Consider the following 25,757-nt stretch of genomic DNA (forward strand, 5'->3'; position numbering starts at 1 on the left):
CATCGTAAGTACCTTATTTATATATCAAAGGTAAATGATATTTAGATCATACGCTCTTAATGGCAAGTTCTGTGTTGGCGTAGACTGCTTATTCGGTTAAGTGACGAACAACAATTTAGGAAGAAAATGTTATGCTCCAAAATAAGGAGTGTTTCAGCAAATGCACCTGATTTAATATGCCCAGTAAAAATGAAAAATAATGTCTGGCATACATCCTCCACGACTTATTCTGCAACACCACAGCCTTTCGATGAAATTCGTAATCACTTTTTCACATATCTGCCCTCTGAGGTGGCTAATCACACACTGAATTGCCTCGAATTTCTTTCGCTGTCGGACATTTTAGGAATCTAAATCCTAGAAAATTCCAAGTTTCTAGTATTTTTTGGGCCTTGCATTAAAGCTGTTTTTCATAACAGCGCCATTTTCCACAGACTGGCTGGATCAAGAGCGTGGTAATTTAATGTCTCAAATTTTTTTATCAATCTGTGAATTGTTTTTCCATTAGGTGTACTTCTGTCCAAAGTAAACCTAATGGAAGCTTCTTAACAGTCTGTGCTTAATATTCGCCACTATTGTAATAATATGTTTTTTTTTCACTAACAAAACTTGCTGTTTCTTTGCGTCGCACTCTATATCAATTCATATCGATTAAACTGCAACGAAGCAGCGAAATGAAGTGTCAGTGATAAAATGCCGGTGCTGACAGGTCAAATCAAACTCGATATTCATAAAGCGGAACGTTTATGTGTTTTGGTATTGTTGGGACGGCTATATAGCAAAACTGTTATTTCCGTAGTGTTAAGTATATATGACTCGATAAAATTACGAGATCCTTTTTCATTAGAGCACATCAAGCACCAAATAATTTTAAAAAAATACAGGGGGAACATTGTTTATTGCTCACCTTCATAGTTGATTATATCTCTTATAAGTGTTCTTGTTTTCAAAGTAAGCTGCCCAAACTGTATAGTGGTCAGTGACGCAAACTGCCGTAGTGATGGGCATTGGTTGGAATTTCGGAGAAGCCATGAATGTTTGTAAGCAGGTAATGTCTGTGCAGCTAGACGGCAATGAAAATACACGAGGAGCCGATGAATGTACTGACGAGTGTTTAGGGTAGGAGATCCCTAGACCACTCTCTGTTATGTTTTGCCTCAAAACTGGAGCGGAGCTTTACAGTAAGGTGGTGGAACTATACTTGTACAACATACAGTGAAATTCTGTTGTCCCATCTCATTTACTTATACCAGTACTTTTCCAAGTAAATGTTGTCAATGAAAGGTTTTCAAGTGTATCATTCTATTCCTTCTCTGTTTATTGAAATGATTAACTTAAGAGTGATACTTTATATTTAAAAAATTTGACCATAGTGAAAATAAGTTGATAATGAAAGTGTTTACTTGTAGAATTATAAAAATCTTTCGGATAAATAGTCCTATTTCGAAAAAGATTCAAATTGTGCGTCTATTTATTGTTTTTACATTAAAATGAATATCACACCATAGAAAACTAGCATTTACTACTCTTCGAATAACCACCATGATAGAAATCGCCAAATTCTGGCAGTAGAGCGTTAAATAATTCTTCAGTTTTAGCAAGTGACTTAGCCATTTTTATGCTCGTCCTTTAGCTTTTAAGTTACAATGGTTTTTATAGATAGATCATGGTATTTTTGTTATAAATTCAATTTTAAAATATAATCTGATGGAGAATTAACATGCAATGGAAGAAACAGCGGTAATATTTCTGAAAAAAAAAAATTACTACTTTGTCGCAAAATTACCAATAAGAGTAATCACATTCTTAACTCTATTGCCTTTAAATTTCCACCAGAAAAAAAACAAAAAAATTCACTTGTAAATAGTTTTGATGATTGATTTTTATGATGAATTCATAATTAAATGCCAAATTTATATACATATATATATTACATTTTCGCTATTACAAATCAGTACATATTTTTTCTTCTGCGAAAAATTCTCAGTCTGCTTCAAGCTGGTTGCATTAATATGTAAGTACCCCAAAACAAAATTTACATTAAAGCATACTTGCCTTCTGCCCCCCCCCAAAAAAACAGACCTTATTGCTAGTCTGTTTTAAATGATTAACAAGGAAGGTCTTTTTATATGATTTTCAATGAATTGGGCCGTCCAGACGGGAATGTGTTTAGTGACTCTGGCCAAAGATTCCCATTCAAATTCATTTCACAGAATACCATTCATGTTCTTTGGTCTGACAGTCGTATCGAAGTGCCCGGGTTCGATTCCCGGAGAAGGCATTAATGTAAATATTCTGTCCCTTTCTAGGAAGCAACGGTGACCATCTATTAAGTGGATCCTCAATAAAATGACCACCGCTTTTGGCTTTAGTTCCCAATTAGCCATTTTAAAGTTAGCCATTAGTTTCCCTAGCCATTAATAAAAGAAGAAGAAAAAGAAAAAAATTTTTTAAGGAATTGGATCTGATTTAGCAGGGAGTATTACGCATCAGCATGTGCATGATAACATTATAAGTTTACTCGTATGAAAAGGGCACAACACCAGAGCTAATACAACAAAAATTCCCTAATCATGAAATGTTTTGTGCAATTTCAGAATTTCTCCGTCGGGGCTGCGCTTGGCATATCTTCACGGATATGGAAGAATCTCAGAAAAGCTTCTGCAAAGCACATGTTAAAAGTAAGTAAACATTTCCCGCCTAACATGATTTAATTTTTTTAACGAACTTTTAGGATGTTTTTACTGCAAAGTACAACAGTAAAATTCTTAGTAGTTTGTTAATTGGTTATGGCAAACCATAACAATGTTATCTCTATAACAGAAAAGCTGTCTTTGTAGAGGACTTTAACCTTTTGAGGCCGGGGCTTTGGTAGCAGTAAAAGCTACCAAAAGACGGGAAATCTTGAACCGAATGCTTTTCCCCTGTTAAGAAATCACCTCCTATTTGCAACAAAGATTCTTGTGTAGTTTAATGGATTCTCAGAGGGGTGCATCTATGTCGCAAAAGGGAGATCTTTGAAAGAGATAAGTGGTTGAAAACCCAGGGACGTCAAATTTAACATTTCACCCCACATTTCAGCCTGTAAAATGGGGGAAAAAGACATGGCCAATAAAGTAGACAACCCCGTCCATTCAAACAGGGAATACAACTGCCAATATATTGGCCATCCGTCTACAAAAGGTTAATTTGCTCGAATTAGCATTATATATGTAAAATCCATGACTCCTATCATGCAACCGGCTTCTTCGCCGGGGAACGCCAAAGGACTTTATAAACCATTTTTGATTCAAATAATAAAACAACATTGCAAAAATTCTTCTGAACTATTGACGAATGTTTTATTTATCAGAAAGCTTATTCTTCTCTATTTGAACCTTTTCATTTTTTCCCCCACAGAGAAATCTTCAGGCTGCCTTGATGGTTTCAGCCATTATTATAAATACAACGACGATCACTCTTCTGATTCTGGGAGAGAACAATGCTTTGCTGGCGATTTATCTTGAAACCAATGGGAGATACCATTCTGTGACTCTAGCAAGCGAACTTCTAGCATATGGTAAGTAAATTATAGGAAAGAGTACATTCAAGAAGTTTCGGAGGTTTATGACAAAGCATACAAGGGCTCTCTGCATAAGGGAAGAGATAACATATCGTTATGTGTTTTTTACTCCGCCGTTAAGAGTAAGGGGTCCCCACGGCATGGCAAATAGTATCCGCGTTTACACATGGAGAAAACCACGAAAACGTCCATGTAACCAGCCCGTTCGCTGGAAAACTCGAACCTTGGACCAAACTACCAAGTGTTAAGCGACTTTTACTGCTCCATCTGCTGGTGGGCCTACCATCTTTTTCTGAAAATAAGACATCCTCCGAAAATAAGCCCTATCGTGATTTTCGGAATTTTTTGTATAATAAGACATCCTCCGAAAATAAGCCCTATCGTGATTTTAGAAACTTTTTGTAAAATAAGACATACCCCCGAAAATAATCCCTAGTTAAAAGAATGTGACAAAAAGAATTCGTTGAAAAATGCTGTTGATTTATTAAGTATAAGTAATAATATGTTTAGCTTTCCTAATACTCGTATTTCAGAAAAATGTTTGAAATAAAATATTCCGAGAAATTAATTGTTTACCTCTACAGTTCGTTTCAAATTAATTCTTGGAATTTACCTTAACCAGTTCACCGTTTGCCCCGAGAGAGATACGTTCACAGGAAAGGCATCGTCATCCGTTAGACAAAATAACTGATAGTGATGTTTCCAATGTACTACGAACAGGCTACTTAAACAAGAAGTATTCATTTAACTATAGCTATATCGCAAGACATGAGAGATTCGGACCAATGATTCAACAGGAAATGGATTTGGAGAAAATCAGAATATAATTCAGAATTTTATTTATGACGATGTTCCAGAAGAAGATGACATGACTGTAATTGAATAAATTTAAATTTCTGTTTTCTGTGTAAAAAAAATATTAAATAAAAATATATAAATATACTTTTATTTTTGCCCTCCTCCGAAAATAAGCCCTAGCGCGTATTTTGGACCAAAAAAGAACGTAAGACAGTGTCTTATTTTCGGAAAAAGACGGTAGAACAATACTTGCCAACAGTTTTCTACAGAAAGATAAATGCTGCAGGATTGCTTAGTGACCATTATTAAAATAAATATATTGTTCTTATCGCTCATAAAAGCGGTCTTGATTTCAAAGTAGCTATTAACTCTAAAATGTCTTTAAAGTCTCAGCGTTTTATTTCGCTTCTTTTTTTACTGCTAGGCATGTTGTTATGTTCAGAAAAATCTTATCGTAGTCGAAAGGAGCTGATGAATTTTTATTTCCATGGGAAGTATCAAGCTGGCGTAGATATCTGCCTAGAAAATAAATGTTTGGTACATTTTATTCTTAAAGAGAAAAGGTGTGAGATTTCTAAATGAAATTGGTTCTTATTTATATTTCCCTTTTGTGGGCACTCTATTTAGCCCACAAGTAGAGACACAGAAGATCTAGAGAGACATTGTTTGTCAGAGGGTTCAACAAGAAAACATTGTGAAATATGTGGGCTATAAGAACATGCTCGGAAGATTAGACTTCCTAAATAAATTGAAAACAATTACTAAACCATTTACTTTCTGATCATTAAAACTTATTAAACTGAATTTTTTTTTTTTTTTTTTTTTTTTTTTTTAGTCCAAAGGGGCTTTGTCCCTGAAGGACTATTGTTTTCGTTTTGCGAGTTTGCGTCGGACTCATAAACGTCGGTTCACTTTTCAAACTGTTGCCACAAAATGTTAGAGTCCTGCATTATATTTGAAGAAATTAAATAATGAAAAATCTGCATAAATGATTGTCTATTTCTCGCATTGTGATAAAACAATGGTACATAGAGCCATCGAATTTTGAATGACGAAATCCTACTGCGAATATGGGCATCTGAAATCCCAAATTTGGAATTTGTTTTATTATAGATTTTATATTTTGTAAAACTTTAACGAATTTTTGATTTACAAACTCAATGCTTTAAAAGCGAGAAATGGCAACGTTATATAGAAAAAAAATACTTTTATCTCCAGCTCGCGAGACTGTATATATCGGAAATTCTAAAGATATGCTTAATTTAACATTATTTTGCGATATTGCTCTTGAACTGAATTTTATGGTTTAAGTGCAAAGAACATGATATTTAATAAATAAAGGTAACACTCAAAACGTTAAAAAAACGCCCCTTTGGACGTAATTTAAAATCTGAAACATTTCAGTTTTTTTTTTTTTTTTTTTTTTTATTTATTTATTCTTATTTTTAAGTTTGTAAGAATCGTAACAAATCTTATCAGTGTAAACTGTCAATAAATTTGCCTAGTTTATTTGCTGAAGTGTCAAGGAGCTCTAAGATTTAAGTAAAGGCTCCAAGAATTCGTTTATCCTTCTAGGACAACCTTCACTTCTCCAATTAGATAACTAGATCCTCTATGGTATATCTAATCTTGCATTTTCCAAGCGAAAGATATTCAATCTATTTTCTTCGTATTAGTCTATGAAAATAGAATGAGATATAAACTCGTGGAAATACTGCTAAGCTTAAAATTTACTAGTAACATCGTGTCCGCAGAAGTCTTTATCCGGCGATGAAAATATATTTCCGGTACCAAAGTATTTGAAATGACTAGAAGATTCGTATTTTTAAATTTTTGAAAAAAGTATATTTTATATAAGATACGAAATCTTACTTTTTACACTTCCTCCGTTTCCTATGCTTAACGCTTAGGCAACTTATACTCCCAATAAAAAGTAAAACAGAAAAGGTTTGACTCCCGCTCGACAAAAATTGACCAAGATATTTCATATTAAATTCGAGAATGCTATCTAATGGCCGTATACAAATTGAAGAGCGAAATGTTTGCATTTGCAAGTAACTAAAAATAAAATACCTTTTAGAAAAAGGTATGTATATTAATATGAAGAGCATATGAATGCAGATTATTGTAAAGAATATTGAGCAATACAATTTTTTTCAAAATGGTGGTCTTATTTGCATAATCTAATGTAATTCATATTCTAAGAAACGGTGACAGGCTTCAGTACTAGCACATGCCCAAATCATAATATTGTTGAGTTCTACGGGTTCGTGGATTTGGAGTGATTGATGATAACACGTGACGAAGCATCAAAGCACAATTTATTACCCAAGACAGTTAGAGCATAGTTTTAAAGACACGTTTACAGTTATCGAAAAACTACGATAAACACGTTGAAACAATCAGCAACACAGCCCTAAGGCTATATCGATGAAGACACCTTCACGCCAAAGCACCAAAGTACAGCTCCTGATTCGATCGATCGCCTTCTCAAGCTAATCTCTGAAGTCAAGATAAAAGTACTACACTAATTTATCTGAGTACAGGCAGGGTTATATATAGCTTAATCCTACCTTTAAGAATATTCTCGGGAAAACCGCTAAGAATGGGTTCTAGAATGTTCTCATTCAGACTTGAATTATCGCCAATTTTGCTGCCAAATGTCTCCAAATGGACGATTTCTCGCCAAATCTTGCAACCCTATTTTTTCCTGCAACTTTCTGGGAACCCTAATCCCGCTTTGCAGGAAAGCTATCTTATCGCAACTGGGCATTTCGCAACAATATTATTTGCATTAATTAAAAATGAAAAAGATTTTTTGCTAAAGAATTTTTTACGATTACCAGATTATGATTCAAATGCTTGGAAACTCATAAATTATTTGTGTGAAATAAAGACACTAACAAACCATAAACGAATGTCGTTGAATGCCCAGAGAAGGGAAAAAAGTCTCGAATAATCTTAATTCTTAATGCAAATTCAGAATGACGTCAAATATCGTAAATTTCGAAAATAAGCATTTCGGTTAATTTTTGCCAACTGGGGGTCAGTCTTTTCACGTTTTATTTTTAACGTGAATACAAAAGCTTCCTAAATATAAGTATAAGAACCGGAAGAACGTAAAAAAGTATATTTCGCATTTTGTGGAAATTACTTTTTAAAATTTTGAAATACAAGAACAGGAATCTTAGCATCATTTAAAACATTTTTGTAAATGGAAATATATCTACTACCAACCACTGCAAAAAAAAGGCTATTTTTAACTGAAAGTAATTTGAAATAAAAAAAATATCCTCTTTTTCAGCCTATGCCTCTTCAGTTTGCTCTCCTGTCATATGTCTTCTAGCTGCTTGTATTCAGTTAAGTGCGAACTGCTTTCAAGTACGCCTCGAGAGGAAAGCGAAGAATATTTTATCTAATAGAAAAAGAAAGGTATGTTTTTGATACGTCTAATCCTCTTTCACGAGTGGATTTTATAAAATATTAACCATTTAAGCAATTTAATTTTTTAGAGTTTGATGCTAAATATTTGAAACTGATACAAAAATATTTTATGTTAAATTCATAGAAAAATTTCGGTTTAGGACTCTATAGAATTAGGAAACAAAAAAGCATTTTAAGTAATTTTAGGCAGTTTTGTTTTATTTAAAGTATTTAATAGAAGTTGAGGTATTTTAAAGTATGCTCGAGAACTAGCTAATTCAGTTGTTGTGGAGGCATTTTTATCTGACATGCTTCTTTTTATGTTCTGATGAATTCTGCCTATCTGTCCTTTGCAGTGCAGAACTGAAGACTAAGAACATGGCTACAAAAGAAAAGGCAGACATTTCTCAGAGAGTTGCGCTATTTTTGCACCCTACTCAAGGTCTCGATTCAGAATGAAACACAGCTGCCCTTTTCCCCATAATTTTTCTGAAATTCTGGTTTTAAGTTAAATATCTTTTATCGAAAATTCGTCCACTAGTAATTTTCATATATTGTGTTAAAATATTAAATAAATTTGGTGCTCATTTTTTTAAATTATATTGTTGGCTGTTATACGTTCATGGAGCTTTTTTTTTAATTAACTACACATATGAGCAGTAATAAATTGAAATAAATAATAATAAAACTTGCTAGAAAATAATAAAGAAAAAAATCTGAAAGCTTTCAGATTTTATATTGCGCCCAAAGGTTTTTTTTTTTTTTTTTTTTTTTTTTTTTTTTTTTTTTTTAACGTTTTGTCGGTGACCTTTATTTATTAAATATCGTACTTAAACTATAAAATGCACTGAAACTATTCTTCGCACTTAAACAATAAGATTCAGTTCAATAGAAATATCGCAAAGTAGTTTTAAAAGGAGCATATCCTGTAGAATTTCCGATACACAGTCTCGCACACTGGAGATAAAAATGTCCCCCCCCCGTACAGTATTGCCATGGCTTGCTTTGGAATCGTTGAGTTTGTTAATCAAAAATTCGTTAAAGTGTACAAAATAGGAAATCAATAATAAAACAAATTCCAAATTAGGGCTTCCAGATACCTATATTCGCGGAGGATTAGGTTATTCAAAATTCGATAGTTCTAGGGTACCGTCAGTGGTAGAAACATACATACATTTATGCAGATATTTTATTATTTAATTTCTTTAAATATAACACAAGTGAAACGAACATCTAAAGTTTTGGACGCAAAATGCCAAAATGAAATTAATAGCTCTTCTCGCTAATAAATAAATATTAATATTAAATGAATAATAGGTCGTGTAACACGACAAAAATCTGAAAAGAGTACAGATAAGACAAATTCTCCTTAGTTTTGGAGGAACATACAGTTGCAATCACTCGCAGAACAAAGTCTGTAATAATCATCCGAACAGGTGCTCAACAGTCGTACCACTCTGGAAGGAATAACTGAACTCATAAACTGGGTGCTCCAACGCAATCAAGATTTATATCGTGTTCAAAAGGTACAGGTTACTTACAAAAGGTACAGGTTACCCGCCTTAGTAGAAGGGGCTGAGTCAAATTCTGGTAACGATGCTCATAACAATCCTTCAGTCAAGTAATGTTGCCATTCTCGTATGCGCTGTTCATATTGTATTCCAACGGTTTTTATTGAAAATTCGTGATACTTTTTAGCCTTATATTCAATTTTAAAAAAAGGGCTTTCGGAATTTGTCAACAATGGGAAAAACTGCGTTAAAAATGTCTGCCGGAATATAGTTTTCCATAAAATCGCTAAAAAGAACAAAAATGAGTTTCATTCGGTAAATAGCCAGTGATACCGAGATTTTCCGAGTTGGCCACTTTGTGCAGTTCTTTGTAATTCTCTGTTTTTTTTAAGCGAAAACTAACCGCTGAGTATAAGATGAGAAGAAAAGCCCGAAAAAAATTGCTAAAAATTTAAGCGAAACATGTGTTTTATTTTTTAATGCATTATATAATCCTTATTTTATAATTAAAATGTGTCTTTTAAGTAGTCAAAGTGTGTCTTTTTTTCATATGTTGATGACTGACAGAATCTTTTTAAAAATATTGTGAAAATTATCAGCTTTCACCCGATAAGTAACTTTTACTTTTTCATTTATAAAAAGTCGATAATTGCGTCAAGGTGATTGCTTTAATACGTAAGTACTGGGGATAATAAGCATTTCCGGATGCTTCGAAAACCATCATTCCTAATAGAAAATGCGCTCCCTGAAATTTCTATAACTTTGCCAAATTCACCAAGTATCTGCAGTCTTTCCTGGGGTCTGAATTGTGTCATAATTCGAACGTTTATCATTTCATAATTAAAATATGTACAAAATAATACATGAAATGAATATTTACAAGCACAATGAAAGGTAAATTAAACAAATATAAGCAATTAGAATTGTTATATAAACTATAATAAGTAAATAAACGAAAACAATATTAACCAGTATTACAATAATAAGTGAAACCTAAATTATTACAAATACAAAAATGTATAACTATATCTATGATGTTTATGCGGAACATTCATTAACTTTATAGGTTTCTTTCACTTGTCTAGAGGCTAATTCAGTTTCTATGATTAAAATGGTTCCTGAAACCCTTACCGGGGGGTGGGAGAAAGCGCAGAATCAAAAAAATTTAAAAATAAACTCTAAAAGGCTTTAGATTTTAACGTTCGCCCAAAAGGGCTGTTTTAATGTTTAGTATGCTTTATCAGAATAGATTACCAATAGACTGTCCAAGTGGAATAGCGAAAAATTTTATAGGATACTAGGTGATAACAATTAGACTAACATGGCAACGCTATGGATCTTGTATGTATTTGAAAAATGAAAATATATGTAACGTAATTCTATAAAAATATTTCATATTTTAAAGACATTTTATCCAACTGAATTAAATTCAAAAGTTAAAAAAGATAATACTCGTAAAAACTGCATCTATTGCTTTTAAACAGCTTGGTTTATTAGTGGAAGTACCCCATGCAAGTTAAGTTATATTGACAGCAATGTATCTAACAACAGAGAGAACGATATCGCTGTAATACTTCTCTAATAACGATGCAAAAAATGCCATTCATAGTCACACATTTTTCAGTCTGTTGCAATATAGAAACCACATAAGAAATTTCCATAGAAAAATTAACTAATTTTCTCTCATTATGTCAGCAACGATGGCATGCAGTTTTTAATTATTTTCGTCTTTCTGATCAATGGTCATAAAAAGCTCAAATTCCATCCAAAATTTTACCTATATTCAATTTTATTCGATTAAATGCGGCAAAAATTGATCATAATTGATCAAAAATCAATAACGCGAACAAACAAATTAAGCGCAGAAACATGCATTCTTCTTTATATATATGTAACTTTGAAAGACCGAAATTGGAGAATGTCGACTTTCACCGGAGAATATCAACATTTACCAAACGCGTTGGTGAAAGATCGAATATTGCATTACATTCTTGTACATTCGGACCCTCACCGGTGTATGTTGACAATCACAGATATGCTCTGGTGTAGGTCGAAAAGAGAGGAGTATATGTACATGCTGTCATTGCAAAAGGAAGTGTTCCACAAATAAATGCAGTTGTAAAAGCAAGGACCTCTTGTGCAGTTCAAAGTGTCCTAATAGTTTAAGTTGTTGCAGTAAATAAGATTTGAATCGCATAATTTAGTAAGTTTTTAACTTCTATTATTTTCCTTTCTCATTTTGAATGTATACTGTCTGTTTTAAGTTCTTATGTTCTTAAGTTCTCGTTTTCAGTCTCAAGTGCGTTTTTTCGAGACTGAATTACGGAGAAGAAAATATAATATTCTTATATGTTCAACATTCACCATTAGCACATAGTGAATGTCGACATTTACCGGTGTAAGTCAGAAATAAGAGTATTTGGAAAATATTTCGGACATGCACCAAGCGACTATGTGAATGTTGACATTCACCGGTGAAAGTCGATATTCTCCAGATTTCGGTGTTTCACCGTAACATATATATATAGATTTTGTAAAACTTACAAATTTTTGATTTACAAACTCTACGATTTGAAAGCGGGCAGTGGCAACACTTTTCGAAATAAAGCATTTTTATCTCCAACGCGCGTCACTGTTGCTACTCGAAAAATGCGGGCGAAAAGTGGCGTTTTCAGAGTTTTTAATTAATATCTCTGATTTTAGTTACGTTCTTTAGGGAGAAGTGGATGTCTGCCTTTCCCAGGTCTTAGAAAAAAATTGTAGAAAGTTTGGTGACGATAGTTATAGTAGTGACTGAGTTAATCGCGAACAAACGCACATACATTCTTCTTTATATATATATACATATTTATAGCAAGATAGCAGGCAGATAAAATTTGAAATGTAATTATCCTGCATTTTTCGAAATGGCAAAAGACGTGAATGAAAAGTGAAACAACGCGTTTGGAGGCTACTAGTGCACAAAACTTTGTAAGATAGCCCAGCCGTTTTGCAAGGCTTCGCACCCGAATTGAACATTTAGTGTTCAATGGTTTTATCCAGTAGGCAAGTGATGGCCCATTAATGGATCCGATTTGTTTTGAATATCCATGATTTTTTCCCTTAAAAGTGTAGAACGTTCTCTTGTAAATTTCTAAACCATATTAAATACTCTATTCGCCAGAATTCTTTTCTACGAACACCCTATAAAAATAAGTTTTTACGTGTACGCCACTTTTCATTCACTTTAATAAACTCACTTTCATAACTTTTCCCCCTTATTTTTTTTTTTTAAACTCGAGAAATGTATGTAAAAGATACGTGCTAAGACCGCTGAATATTGATAACTCAGCCAGGATTCATTCGCTCGGGTTTTTGTTTTCATGGTTTCCCCATGTGAAACGTGGGAAACAGTTCTCGTAAAAAATCCTCCAGAAAGGCATCCGCCCTCTTAGGCACATAACCCTCGTGGTTCTTTGCCATATTCAAGTAACTAACCAATTGATAAGTGAAGGATCGCTACTCAAAATACTTAATAGTAAGATTTTCTATTGCTCTGCACTATATTGCACTATCCGAAATGCTTTTTTTATTAAAACAGGTCTGTTAAAATTTTATGTTTATGGCTCTTTAGATTTCACGTAATAGCACCTGGTTTCTTTTCCTTTCAGATAAATGAAAATGTACCACACTCCTATAATTGGGTTTTCGGCCGGGAGGAGAAGTCATTAGAAGATGATTGCACTAGCTTTAAAACAGCTTCATTTTCGGAATCGTCGACTTCTTCAGGTGACTCTTTCGGGGAAGAAAATACCTCGATTGACATACCCCTTCAAAAATCTGTTAAAATGGAAAATTTCCAATCATCCGATGAAGTCTTTCAACGAGAGATATCCTACAGTGACTTCATAATGTTTGAAAAATGCTCACTACCACTGAAATTTTTACAATTAAATTCTAATCATTTTAACTTGAACGCTGAGACAACTTGCACATTTGCAACCCATTCAGATGAAAGAAAGCACCTCGTGCATGCGCCAGCAGTAAATGATAAGCTTCAAAAGAAACAGTCCGATGATACGAATGAGCTAACTGAAAATTTAGTTTTGGAGAGGTGTTTAGAAGTTGAAGAGACACTTAAAGCTGAAAACTCTTCAGTTTCAAATGAATCTCCAGATTTGGATGATTCTGCACTTGATGATTCCAGTTTTGATGTATCTCAAACCCCTTTCTGGGCGGGAGAAGTCATACCAGTGACTATAAATTCACCTTCCTCTGCGCAGTCTCTTAACCTTATAACTTTAACAAGCCCTCCAGTCTCATCCAATGCTAATGACTATACAACATTTAAAGAAAGACTTGACTCTCTCAACAAAAATGAAGTATATTTTATATCTGACAGTACAGGAGCCAAGCATGAGAGAAAATCGGTCACTTTTTCAACCTTCTTTGGGAGTAAAAATAAGGATGCTTCAACGCTAAATCACCTAGAAGTAAGTTAATATTTTTTCCATCTGCCTTTATGCCGAACGTGTGTGTGTGTGTGTGATTATGGCAAAGCCTCGAGGGCTATCTGCCTAAGGGAAGGAATGCCTTCGTGGAGGACTTTCTAAGGGAAACTGGCTCGTATACACATTACACATGGGGAAAACCACGAAAACGCCCATGCAGCCAGCCCGTTCGCGGGATTCGAACTTCGGACCGAACTACCAGTGTTCAGCGACTTTACCGCTCGGCCGCTGGTGGGCCCCCTTTATGCCTAACGATAAGACCTCTAAAAACTAGGCCTTTTCACCTAAGCTCGAATTCCAGCGAGTGGCCTAGCTACATGGAAGTTTTTATTGGTTTTTCCTGTGTGTAACGTAAGTAAGGATCCGTTCAGGCAGTGGTATAAATACATAGAGGCCTAGTCATAAGGTATAAAATGCGAGAGTTCCGTTCACACCTGTGAGAAAGGGTCTAAGCCGTAATCAATTAGAGATGCGCCAAATTCGAGCATGCATGGATTGCGTCTGCAGCTTTCTCGTTCTTTTTTTCCGCTCAATATGTTTCCCACGTTCTCTCTGATTGGTCGACTGTTATACCAAGTCCGCATAAAGACGAAATCTTTGAATTTTATGCTAAAATCCCTTTGACGGACCGGTTACCTAGCAATGAAGCAGGACAGTTATGACATTTATACCACCGTCTGAACAAAGCCTTAAAGCACAAAGACATCTCATCCCTGAGACAGATAATCACTGTATACCATAACCTGGAGAAATGCATTTACTTTCATTAGCGCATTACCTGCTCCAGAAGCTATAGTAATGACGTCACGAAAACAAAACAAAGAATGTTCAGCATTTTTTAATTTCCATGATTACTGTTCAAAAATCAAAAAGACTACCTAAAAATTTTTAGTTTCCTTTGGCCACGCCAATAGAAAAAGCCCAAAAGGTTTAAAATAGTTAAAGTTAGGTTATTTGAATATGACATAAACGGACGTCTGCCAAAGGACACGAGGGCTATATGTCCGAGGGAAGGATGACTTCGTGAAAAATTTTCTAAGAGAAAAATGGCTTGTATTCACGTCACACATGAGAAAAAACAGCCGTGCAGACAGTTCGCTCTCCTGCCTTCGAATTACGAGTCTTCATCGGTATTCACTACTTGATCACTGGTAGATTCTTAGTATATTAATGATGTAAATTTAAACAGGATGAATTTAAAAAAAAAATTGAGTGCTTAAAATATATCATTTTTCGAGCAGGCATCTTGTTTAACATAACAAAAACGCTACAGGAATAAGCATAGCCTAAGCAAATTTACATGACTTATAGTTTCGAAGATTACAAAAAAAAAATGGATTTTGCTTTGAGATTCAAAGAAAATGAAATTAAGAGACATGTGCCTACTTGAGAACAGCAAATTCCAGATGCTTACCTTAAATCAGCGTTTCTTAAACTGTAGGTCGGGGGACCTGCAGCAGGAGTCGCCAAAAATTTTAGCAGTTTAGATATTTCTTTAACTTATTATAATAATTTTACAATTACGAAATATTTTTACACAATGTATCTGAAAATGGATAAAGGTAAGACAATACAGGCAAAGAAAAAAAGGAAAACGCTTTGACGCATTTTTTTATAATAGAAACGTTCATTTTACTTGCTTTGCACATGACACTGCGATTTCGTATGTTACTTATTTAAAATTTTCACATTGTTCTGTCTTAAAATTAGAAATTAATAGCCTAAAAGTGAAATAGTATATTATTATAGTACAAGTGAAAAAACTGGCAGTTTCACACACGCGTATGTCGGATTTGCTCAATCCTTATGAGGTCCCACAAAATTTTCGTAAATATTATGGGGTCCTGCGGGTCGCGAAAAAATCTCAGTGATAAAAAGGGGTTGCGACTGAAAAAATTTTAGAAACCCTGCGTTAAATGATAGAAAACGGCACTATTGCGGCCATCCCCTTCAACAGAAAAAGAAAGCAAAAGCGACTAAAATTCCTGAAAAGCTAGCGGTAAAGATGGGATACATTTGTGATTATTAGCCCACCAGCGGCCGAACGGTAAAGACGCTGAACACTGGTAGTTCGGTACGAAGTTAGAATCCCGCGAACGGGCTGGCTGCATGGGCGTTTTCGTAGTTTCCAAATATGTAACGTGTATACGAGCCAGTTTTCCTTAGAAAGTTCTCCACGAAGGCATCCCTCCCTTTAGGCAGATAGCCCTCGTGTGCTTTGCCATAATTGAATAATCCAATCCAATCCAGTTGTGATTATTAAGCCGAACCGTCATCACAGCACAATTTATGAAACATTGGTCAAACAAAAAGAGCCTTTAAATTCCGCGCTAAACAGCGTGAGGCTTGTGTTCGAACAAAAGAAACTTATATTTGTTCACTGCTTGTGAAAAATAAATTTTTCGAGTGTTTGCAACCAAATTTTTCAAAAAAAATATCTTCGAACGGCAAATCAGATGTGTCAAGGTTTTCGCAGTTACAAAATCTTTCTTAGTTAATGATCCGTAATCTAATTTCTGTTTACATTCAGCTTTTCAAGAATTAGTTTATTCGTTGCTCTTTCCTTTTTCGTTCAATAGCTTGCAACTGTGTCTTTGTTTCCTAATAGTTTTTTTAAATTACTCCGTTATTCTCATGTATGAATATATCTTTTTCTCAACTCCCCTGCGTTTTCACTCCTACACCTAAAGAATATTTTGTTTAACATTTTTTTGAAGTTAGTCCTGCAAATTTATTTATGTCATACTGATTCTTGTTACTTATTATTTATCACTGGATAGTTATTTGTTATATTTTAGGAACAGTGTTTCTTTAAAATAACCTTCAATGGACAAAGGCTGTGTGCTCGAGTATAAGAAGCATACGTAAGATTATACGAATTTATAAAAAGTTTTGAATTCTATGTCTCAGAACCAGTTGATTTACACTCCCTGTTGTACTTTTACTTCCTTGTACGAAGTAAAAGAAGTATTGTAATCGTGAAAAATTTCCGGTATCATATTTCAATGGCAATATCCGTTTTGACTGCTCTCGAATCCATTTAAACGATGTTTTTGAGTAGCATTTGTATATACGGAGAGAATAAAGTACTCTGTTTACCAAAACGATTGAAAAATGGATTCAGAAGAAATTTTTGGTGACACCTATATGTTCGTATGTATCTCGCATAACTCAAGAACGAGTAGCCTCAAAACGTTGAAATATTGTATATGTGATTGCTATAATGTGTAGTTGTGCACTTCCCTTTTTAGTTGCAATCAGCCGCACCAAAAATTATATATATATATGTACCCGTCTCGGTGAGCTCAGTTTTTTTATTCTTATATGTTGGGTTTTTGCTTCAAAAGCGATTGAATTATGTTCTTATGTTCCGATTAAGGTTTTTATACCTTTAGTTAATCTGCATGCAATAGTTGTAGAATTATCAACAATTTAAAAGTTGTTTAAGTGCTACTAAGCTAACGAAACCGCCATTTGTTTACATTGAAACTCTTAGTACAACAGTGAATTCAGTTTCTGCACCTTCAATTTCTTTTTGCCGAGTGGGACCAAAAGTAAATTTTCAGTTTTGTGCACCGTTAAATCTGCATTCTTGTTCGCTGTCCGAATTGCTTGTTTTTGCGTAGAAACTCTAAATTTGTAAAAATGTTTTTTAACTGTTAATTGTAAAAATTTCTTAACTAATTTTTTAACAATTAATTAAGTTTTTTAATTAATTGTTTTTTTAACTGTATTTGGTGTTTTATATATTTCTGTATTTTACAATTTTCAATGAAGATGTTTTGAGTTTTGTATGTGTTTACCTTGCCTTGAAGTGAGTACTGAATGAATTGAATGAGGAATACATTTCTAATGAAATTTCAGGAAATGAGTTTAAATAAAATGCAGGAAAAAATGTGTATAATTTAATAAGCCGTACAAGGAAATCATGTGGTTTCCACATCAGATTTTTTTTTTTCTCAAAATCTGAGTGCTTATTGTATTAACACATTTTCTCAGTATTTTGTAAAATGTTTCAAAAACAGAAAGTAAACTGATTTGCGGCATGTCTTCATCCAAACAGAAACTTCTCTGCACAAAACAGCTAACGCCACAACAGAAATACGCTCCAGGCATCGTTAGAAGGAGAAATCTTCAGTCTCTTAAACGAGTCCAGTCTCTTGTCATTATCTTCTCTACATGCAAATAGTTTAAAGATGTTCACATAATGGACGTCGTTCACTGTCTGCCCATGAGTGTCCGATGTTGAAATTTGTAAAATTGCCATTTGTTTATTACTCGTATTTTACCGCCTTGACATGCTTTTTATCATTAAAATACAGAAGCTTGGCCAAGTATTTAAATCATAATATGCATACTGCAAATATTTCGTTACATATAATTTCAAATATAGTACAAAATGCAATCACATCTATAGTCTGTATTCGAGATATCTGCCTCTCCAATCACGACAAAAGGTTCTTCCACTCTAGCTTCCATCAAATACTACCAATAGCTATCAAAGGCTGAAAAAACTTAAAACCTTTAAAAAACCTGGTAGAGATTTGCCACGTCTTACTCTTACAATATGGAAGAGTTTGGTTTTATTTGAATATGGCAAGGAACTCAAGGGCTATCTGCGTAAAGGGGAAGGCTCGTGTATACGTTACACACGAAGTAAAACCATAAAAATTCCCTGGCAGTCAGCCTGTTCGCCGGAAAAGAACTGCCAGTAATAATCGGGAAAGAAAAATATAAAAAGGTAAGTTTCAAAGCTTTGCAGTCAGGACATTTACCTACAGGGAATAAAGAAAAGTGCATGAAAATGTAGTACGAATACCAATTTTCTATATAATATATGTGGTGTCACTAACTTCATGAGCAATGTTATATGTAATTTATGTGCTTTATTGACTTCACAGGCATCTTTTTCTATAATTTATTTTTTAATGAGAAAAAATTGTATTTCAGGTGGATTCAGAAGTTCAGCCTTTTGACGAGAAGGCAAAATCTACACAGTTGGTCCTCAACGAAGTTAACATAGGTCAGATGGCAGTATCCTCAAATAAAAACTCAATCGTTAAAGAAAGGACTGATTTTGTAACAGCCAATAGAAAGCCTTTGTATTCCAAAGAATGGCCTTCTATGGAATTCGATGCCTGTATGAAAGGAAACACTTACTCGCGAAAGAATCATATTAGGAAGTTATGGTAAGGAAATAATATTTTCTTTGCTCCTACAAAAGTACTTTGAAATGAGGTGCTTTCTAAATGAAGATTTATGTATCTTCTACGTTGCTTCGCATATAGCCAATTCTCAAAATACTGCCGTTCTGCAAACTATAGAATCTTAATTTATCTTTGAAATTTAATCAAATTAATTTGTTTTACTTGCGGTATTTAAAAGTAATAATCGTATTTCTTAATGATGGAAACATTTATCTTAAATACTGTATTTAATATAATTCAAAAAACATTTTAAAACATAACGAATTCGTAATTTTATGAGCAACTGTACCATTATTATAATTTTAAAAAAATGTTTCTAATGACCTAATAGGCATAGAATCCTTTGAAGTTTCGATGTTTTTACATTGTGCCATAAGATAGAGGTAAATATTTGCAGAAATGATTTAGTTTGGTTTATCTGATAATGGTAAAATACCTTCTTTCGAGAAAACGTCCATGCAGCTAGCCTGTTTGATGGAATTTGAACCTTACTCGAATTACTTGTGTTTAGCGGTTTTATTCATTCTGTCACTAATGAGCTATCATCAGAAAGGCAGAATTATATAAAATTTAGTCTTTGATTTTTTTTTTTTTTTTTTTTTTTTTTTTTTGTTGGCAGTTTGATTTTTTTGCTTGCAAAATGTTGGTATAAAATCATAGATTTGGGTGGCGATTACTCACCGCACTAAAGGTACTTGCTTTCATGTATTCTTACTAACATTATTAAGAACGTTTTTTTTGGTGGAAAAACAGATATTTAATTACATGTAAATAATGTAATAACACTTTTTAGAAGTAAATCGCAACGTTTTTGAAAACCACATGCTTTTAGAAGCCAATTGAAGGTGAATACTTAGGCACAAAATTTTCCTTAGAGAATCAAAATGGTATTTCTGAATGATGATTTTGGGTGTTTGAAAGATACCAGGGGATAAGTGAAAGCTTCTTTTAGAAGTAAACTTTCCGACTGACCTTGCAATTTTCCGCAAGTATTTTTTCCTTCCAATTTATTAAGACATTTAAGACTAGGACTTTAAGACATTTACAATCGGCCAAGAATCTATGAAAAATAAACTGCAGGTTACCTAAGATAGAGAGAGACGAGGGAAAATCAAACGTGCAGTGTATATTTACTATCTTCTTGTGTTTGGGAAACTGCAAAAAGAGTTCATCGTATCCGTCTTAAACAGTAGGAGTTCTAACACTACAACAGACTCTGTCACATTTGTTATCTGGCATCCAGGGTTTGTCCCCACGGGATATTTTAGTAAATCCATAGTTCTCTATTCATCCTGAAAGATCTCCATTACAACAAAACGGGCAATAACAAGCAAAACGTGACGGATTACCTGAAATAATCCACTGCGTGACTGCAAAGAGTGTAAGATGCGAATCTGATGGTGTTTGTGTTCTTAAAAGAACAACTTTATAGCTGGTTATATGGATGTAGATTAGCTATAGATTACTAGCAACAGTCTCTCCTCAAAAAGTACCATTAACCCGTTGTAATATCCAATCTTCGCAAAACTTTCGCATTTCATTGTTAAGTTGCTGCTAAAAATCGCTGAGCTTAATACATTGTCCGATATTGGTAACGTTAGTTTTGATTGAATGATACTTATACGTGCAAAAATTTAATTATTTTCCTTTTCTAGGTCGCATGTAATTGCCGACGTTAAGCGATCTTCTTCGGATTCAAATTTAGATGATGATGCTTTGACAGACGTTCTGGAACGCGAATTAGTGACAAAGCTGTTTCATGACACTATGTTCAGGAAGGTATAAATCATCTTATTCCATTAAATTTAATACTGTTGCTAATACTGTGTTCAGAATGATGGACAAACTCACGAGTAATCTTTGATAAGGTACGGCAAGGTGTACTTTTTACATTCTGCAGCCTCGGAAAATTTGTCGATCCATAGAACATGAGAGGAAATGTTGTATTCTGAATTTATACTTTAAATTAGGTTCCCAATTTTAATATTTACTGGTTTTTATTTCCTGCAGAAAACATAAAAATATTCTTATTTTGCACTGCTCTGTAGGCATGGTGGTAGGGAACTCGGCTGTCATTAACTCAGGCATCGAATACCTAAAAGAACATGAATGTTTGTGAATGTGCCTTTACGACATAAGGGCACTTAAAATACTGTTGAGCAAAAAATTATCTCTAGATGCTGGTGGTAGAAGGAGGGTTTAAGACCATCAGACCCATTCTCCTTGGTTTCATTCATCCAAATGGGGACCGAAAGTTTTCTTTCTAGAGAGTGGTGTAATTTGGTTATTCTCTGTCGTGCAACCCCGGGAACCCGGGAATGAGATGGCTAAATGACTGATGGGTCTGTTAATTCTCGATGAATGCATTAAGTTTGGAAGTATCGGCCATTTCGAACAAAAATTCTAAATTTGTTTCTTTAAGCCATAACACAGTCCCCCCTCCTGGTGATCCGATCCCTTAGTATATACAATGTCTTTACGGAAAATTTGTTATCAATTATTAGTAACCCAAATTTACAGACTTATGCTTGATCTTATTATTCCTAGAAACCATCTTCTTTTTAGTTTCTTCATTGATATCCTGAAGGGTTATAATACTGTAAAATGTTAACGAGGATGGCAAACCGGAGCATTTGATTGTAATGTAAATAAATTTTGACCCCTGAGTGCAACTGCCAGAACAGCACTTATGGCAGATATAAAAATTAATGATGGCAGATTCAAATCATGCCCTGTCATAAGAAGTTCTCAGATAACCGATCAATAAATTAAAGCATGGAACGTGTATATTGATCAGGCTAAGTGTCACCAGCCCTTAAGTTCTGCAATATTGCCATTAATCGGTTTTCGAAGTTTAAGTTTTCTGAAAAAAGAGTATGTATGAATCTATTGATCTAGAAATACATAATAGTAAAAAAATTACTATTTTCTAATATAGTACTATTGATAAAGAATTAATATATTGTAAAAATAGCTAAATTTGGCAATGTTTGGAAGAATTTAAAATTTTCAGTTTTGAAAATTTGGAACGTCGACTGGGTGATCGAGTATTGCAATAAAATTATGAACAATGACTGAAGAGATGTGTATTTTGGATTTCATTACACGCCAGTTTAAAATGAAAAAGCTTAACAGAACTGTTGAAAACTTAATCTTCAAAACATTCAGTTAGTATGCAAGAGATTTCAGAAATCATTTCGCTATGAAAAGATGTTTCATATTGTAGTTAATTTAGCGTGATACAGGTAGTACACACTTCATGAGATAACAAATGCGTTGACTAGGGACTGAATGTATAATATAGGTGAGAGGCAGTACTGATGATCAAAACACTAGTCTATTTTTATATTAGCTTCCATTAGCGAAATAAATTGAATTATAATTTTCAGCAGTCCAAGCCATGCCGGCGGCCGAGAGGTAAAACCGCTGATCACAAGTAGCTCGAAGTGCGTTCAGATCACTGTGAATGAAATACCAGAAGAAAAAAAAAATCGTGATTTTACCCATGGGTAACGTGAATATAATTTACTCTGGGGTTTTCTAGGATAAGTTATTTTTGCAGCTTTTGAAACTCTTTGCCCCAACAGCAACAACAAAATATCTTGCTTACCTTTCTTTTGGGTTGTCCAACCGGTTAGCGTCGCTGACTGCCGTGCCGAAGGGCCCGGGCTCGAATCCCGGAGATGGCATGCATGTTTGTAAATGTTTAGTGTCCGTGCAGCTTGGGGGCACTCTAAATATGCGCTGAGCCAAAAGTTCTTTCGAGAGGTTGGTGGTAGGGGAAGAGGAGTGGGAGACCCTCGGACCCGCTCCCCCAGGGTGCTCTGCATCAAAATTGAAGGCGGAACTAATCTAAGTGTCACTGTCACCCGTAAGGCGCTCAAGGCTGTCTTAGGACTAAGGGTTTCTTCCCGCAGATTCATTATTTAACGGAAGATCCGTGAATTCACTTCCAGATGATTTATCTAATTTAATTTCAAAATTTATCAGGCGAAGATTTTTTTTCTTTTTCTCTTACTTTGCCATCTGTAATTTCTCCTGCACTTTTGCATTTCAGAATTTAGATTTTGATAATTAACATAAATAAACCGTAAAGAATCTGATTATTTAGACTTAATTGCGTTAAAACTATATGGTTTGATTCTAGAAATTTTAATTCAAAGGACAGACTGCAATGCTCGCATTGCGAAAATTGATGCGAATATTTTCTTAATCCAAGCCTATCGGATGAAGGAATCGACAGAAAGTTTGCCTTTGGTAACTAAAAACACTTTATATATTTTATTTTATTCGGAGGAATTTAGCTGTCAACTAATCGCATTAGCTTTCTTTCTGAAAGTAGTGAATCCATTGTTTCATTTTGCAAATCATTCTGAAAGTTAAAATAAGTGCAGATTAGTTTTACTAAAAATTAAGGAAGATAAAAACAATTGAATTTATTCGAAGTAAAACAATTCAGAAAATATATACAAATGCCTTTTTCTCTATTAAAAGTAAATAAAATTAAATAATTTGACTGCTAAATCAGTGTGATTGGAAAACTGAAATGTACAGTTCTGACTATATTTAGTGATACAGCGCTGTTTTGGAGATTTCATGAAATTTTGAATTTTCGTTGGAAAGTTCGCTATTGGGGATAAAATTCGTCAGCAAATTTGCCATTATCGATCGACCCACCAAAGGCCGAGCGGTTAATTCGCTCAATACTGATAGTTCCAACCTGAGTTCGATTCGAGGAGAACGCGCTGGCTGTATAGTTGTTTACCGTATTCTGAATGTGTAATACAAATACGAGCCAGGTTTCCTCAGAAGGGCCTCCACGAAGGCATTTCTTACCTTAGGCAGATAGCCGTAGTTTGCTTTGCCGTAAGCAAATAAACCGAAATCATCATTAGCGCTCAAAAATCTCATATATGACAATTTACTTTAGTATTTCTATAGAAATTTAGCTGCTAAATTATTTTATTATTCTGTATTTCTTGATAAATAGATTATTATATTTTTGCAAAACACTATTTCGAATCTAAAATATCTCACTGGTACGCTCTGCTTTCGTAAAGAGAATGAGATGCGTAATTAATTTTAAAGATTGGCAAAATGCATATAAGGAAATGCAATTTTAAAAGTTTCAAATTTAATGTTTCAGGTGTTGGAAAGGAGATTAGCAGAGAAGAAAGTTTCTTCAAATCTTGACGAAAGTAGTCAAATTTGTGCTGGACGCAAGAACTTCATCGATCAAGTAGAATAAAAAGACATCCGAAACTTGTTGTGCAAGGGATTATTTATTTCGTAAACTTCCTGTGGAAAATTGAAAATGTATTTATTTTTATATTTGCTAATCAAATATTCTATGAATGTATAGTATAGAGTTTTTAAATAAAATATTTTTTAAATATATTTATTGATTCTTAAAAGTATGCTTCATCAGAACACAGACTAATGGTTTTTCCTTTTTTAACATATGAGCAAATTGCCAGAATTTAAAAATGAAAATCTTATATTTCGAAATTGCATTTGTTACTAGAAATAATTCCTGCATAAAACTCCTATATAATTTGTTAGAAATAATTCCTACAAATCTTCTCTATTCATCTACAAAAAAATAATCAATTTGCAACAACGGGAAGCGGAGGAATTTGCTTTAGTGTACGTCGGTGTTAATCAGTAAAGTTCTTAAAACCTAAGGGAGTAAAGAAATCACTGAACAAAATGCTTATTGAGTTGATAATGAAAATAGAGTATAACGTCAGATACCTAGATTAATTGGCATCATAACCCATTTGAATATTAAGAGATCTGAATAACTGTTTTCGTTTTATTTCTGTGGACAGAATACATGTTTGCTTCTAAGAAAGGTAAGATTTTTATTTTTCGTTTATCGTAATTTATTTCGGCAATCGTGCAGTTGAAGAAACTCAAATATGACTGTTACCCATAAAACAAAATTCTAAAACTTTCCGAAAAATTCGATAAGGGACTTTTAAGGAAAGGTGAATATTCTCTTCAAATTTACCAACAAATTAATCTTACACAATAGCATAAACTTTACGAGATTAAAACTAGTAATTGACTCTTAATTTGTAACACCATGGTATCCAAATTAATTTAGCTAGCTCCCTTACAATCAAATTAATGTGTCACGTGAATTCTACTATTACGAGATTAAAACTAGTAATTGACTCTTAATTTGTCATGGGATCCAAATTAATTTAGGTAGCCCCCTTACAATCAAATTAATGTGTCACGTGAATTCTACTAGTGAATTTTCATTACAAGAACTTAAATACAAACGGACACAGAAATAAAATTAATCTAAATTTATTCTATCTGAACACTTCTGAGGGTTAAATGAAGATATAAATCGAAATTAACTCTTACTGGACTGGCTAAACGCAAGTTTCTCTCAAAGGGCTAGAAATTTAAACAGTGTAATCTATTTACCACCAGAATCTACAAACTTCGTCTTGTATGTGTAAGAATCCAACGTACAGCTTACCAGTACAAACCTAGTCTTTTCCTATATTAAGCAATTCAAGATCAATATCGAAGTCGCTTATAGAGAACAAAACTTGACAAGGATGACGGGTACGGCTAGAAGGTCGAAACCCTCAACACACTCGTAACTTTGTAATAAAACAGTTTGCCATTGAAATCTACATAAATTTCGGAATGAGGAACTTCGTGGCGAAATGAGGCAGAAAGGAAAGATTTAAATTAAAGTGAAACTTCAACACAAATGCTACAAACTTATTGATGGCTGACAAGA

General features: G+C 33.9%; 1 protein-coding gene across 6 annotated transcripts in view; it reads left to right on the plus strand.

Moving 5' to 3' along the window:
• Positions 1-24,388, plus strand: part of LOC118191138 (uncharacterized) — a 227,958-nt gene extending 203,570 nt beyond the window's left edge. For 5 of the 6 annotated variants that reach the window (XM_085810449.1, XM_085810452.1, XM_085810448.1 and 2 more), the window contains 7 exons: positions 2,598-2,681; positions 3,400-3,559; positions 7,665-7,792; positions 12,945-13,766; positions 18,735-18,973; positions 20,647-20,770; positions 24,138-24,388. In XM_085810449.1, the coding sequence (XP_085666575.1) occupies positions 2,598-2,681; positions 3,400-3,559; positions 7,665-7,792; positions 12,945-13,766; positions 18,735-18,973; positions 20,647-20,770; positions 24,138-24,239 (1,659 nt within the window). In that variant the 3' untranslated portion in view covers positions 24,240-24,388. The remainder of the gene's footprint in view (positions 1-2,597; positions 2,682-3,399; positions 3,560-7,664; positions 7,793-12,944; positions 13,767-18,734; positions 18,974-20,646; positions 20,771-24,137) is intronic. The other variant, XM_085810450.1, reaches the window with a different exon arrangement.
• Positions 24,389-25,757: the final 1,369 nt, after the last annotated feature.

Source organism: Stegodyphus dumicola, chromosome 2, assembly GCF_044657685.1.
Source record: "Stegodyphus dumicola isolate Sdum_Otavi_A_Nest chromosome 2, ASM4465768v1".
Classification (NCBI taxonomy): domain Eukaryota; kingdom Metazoa; phylum Arthropoda; class Arachnida; order Araneae; family Eresidae; genus Stegodyphus; species Stegodyphus dumicola.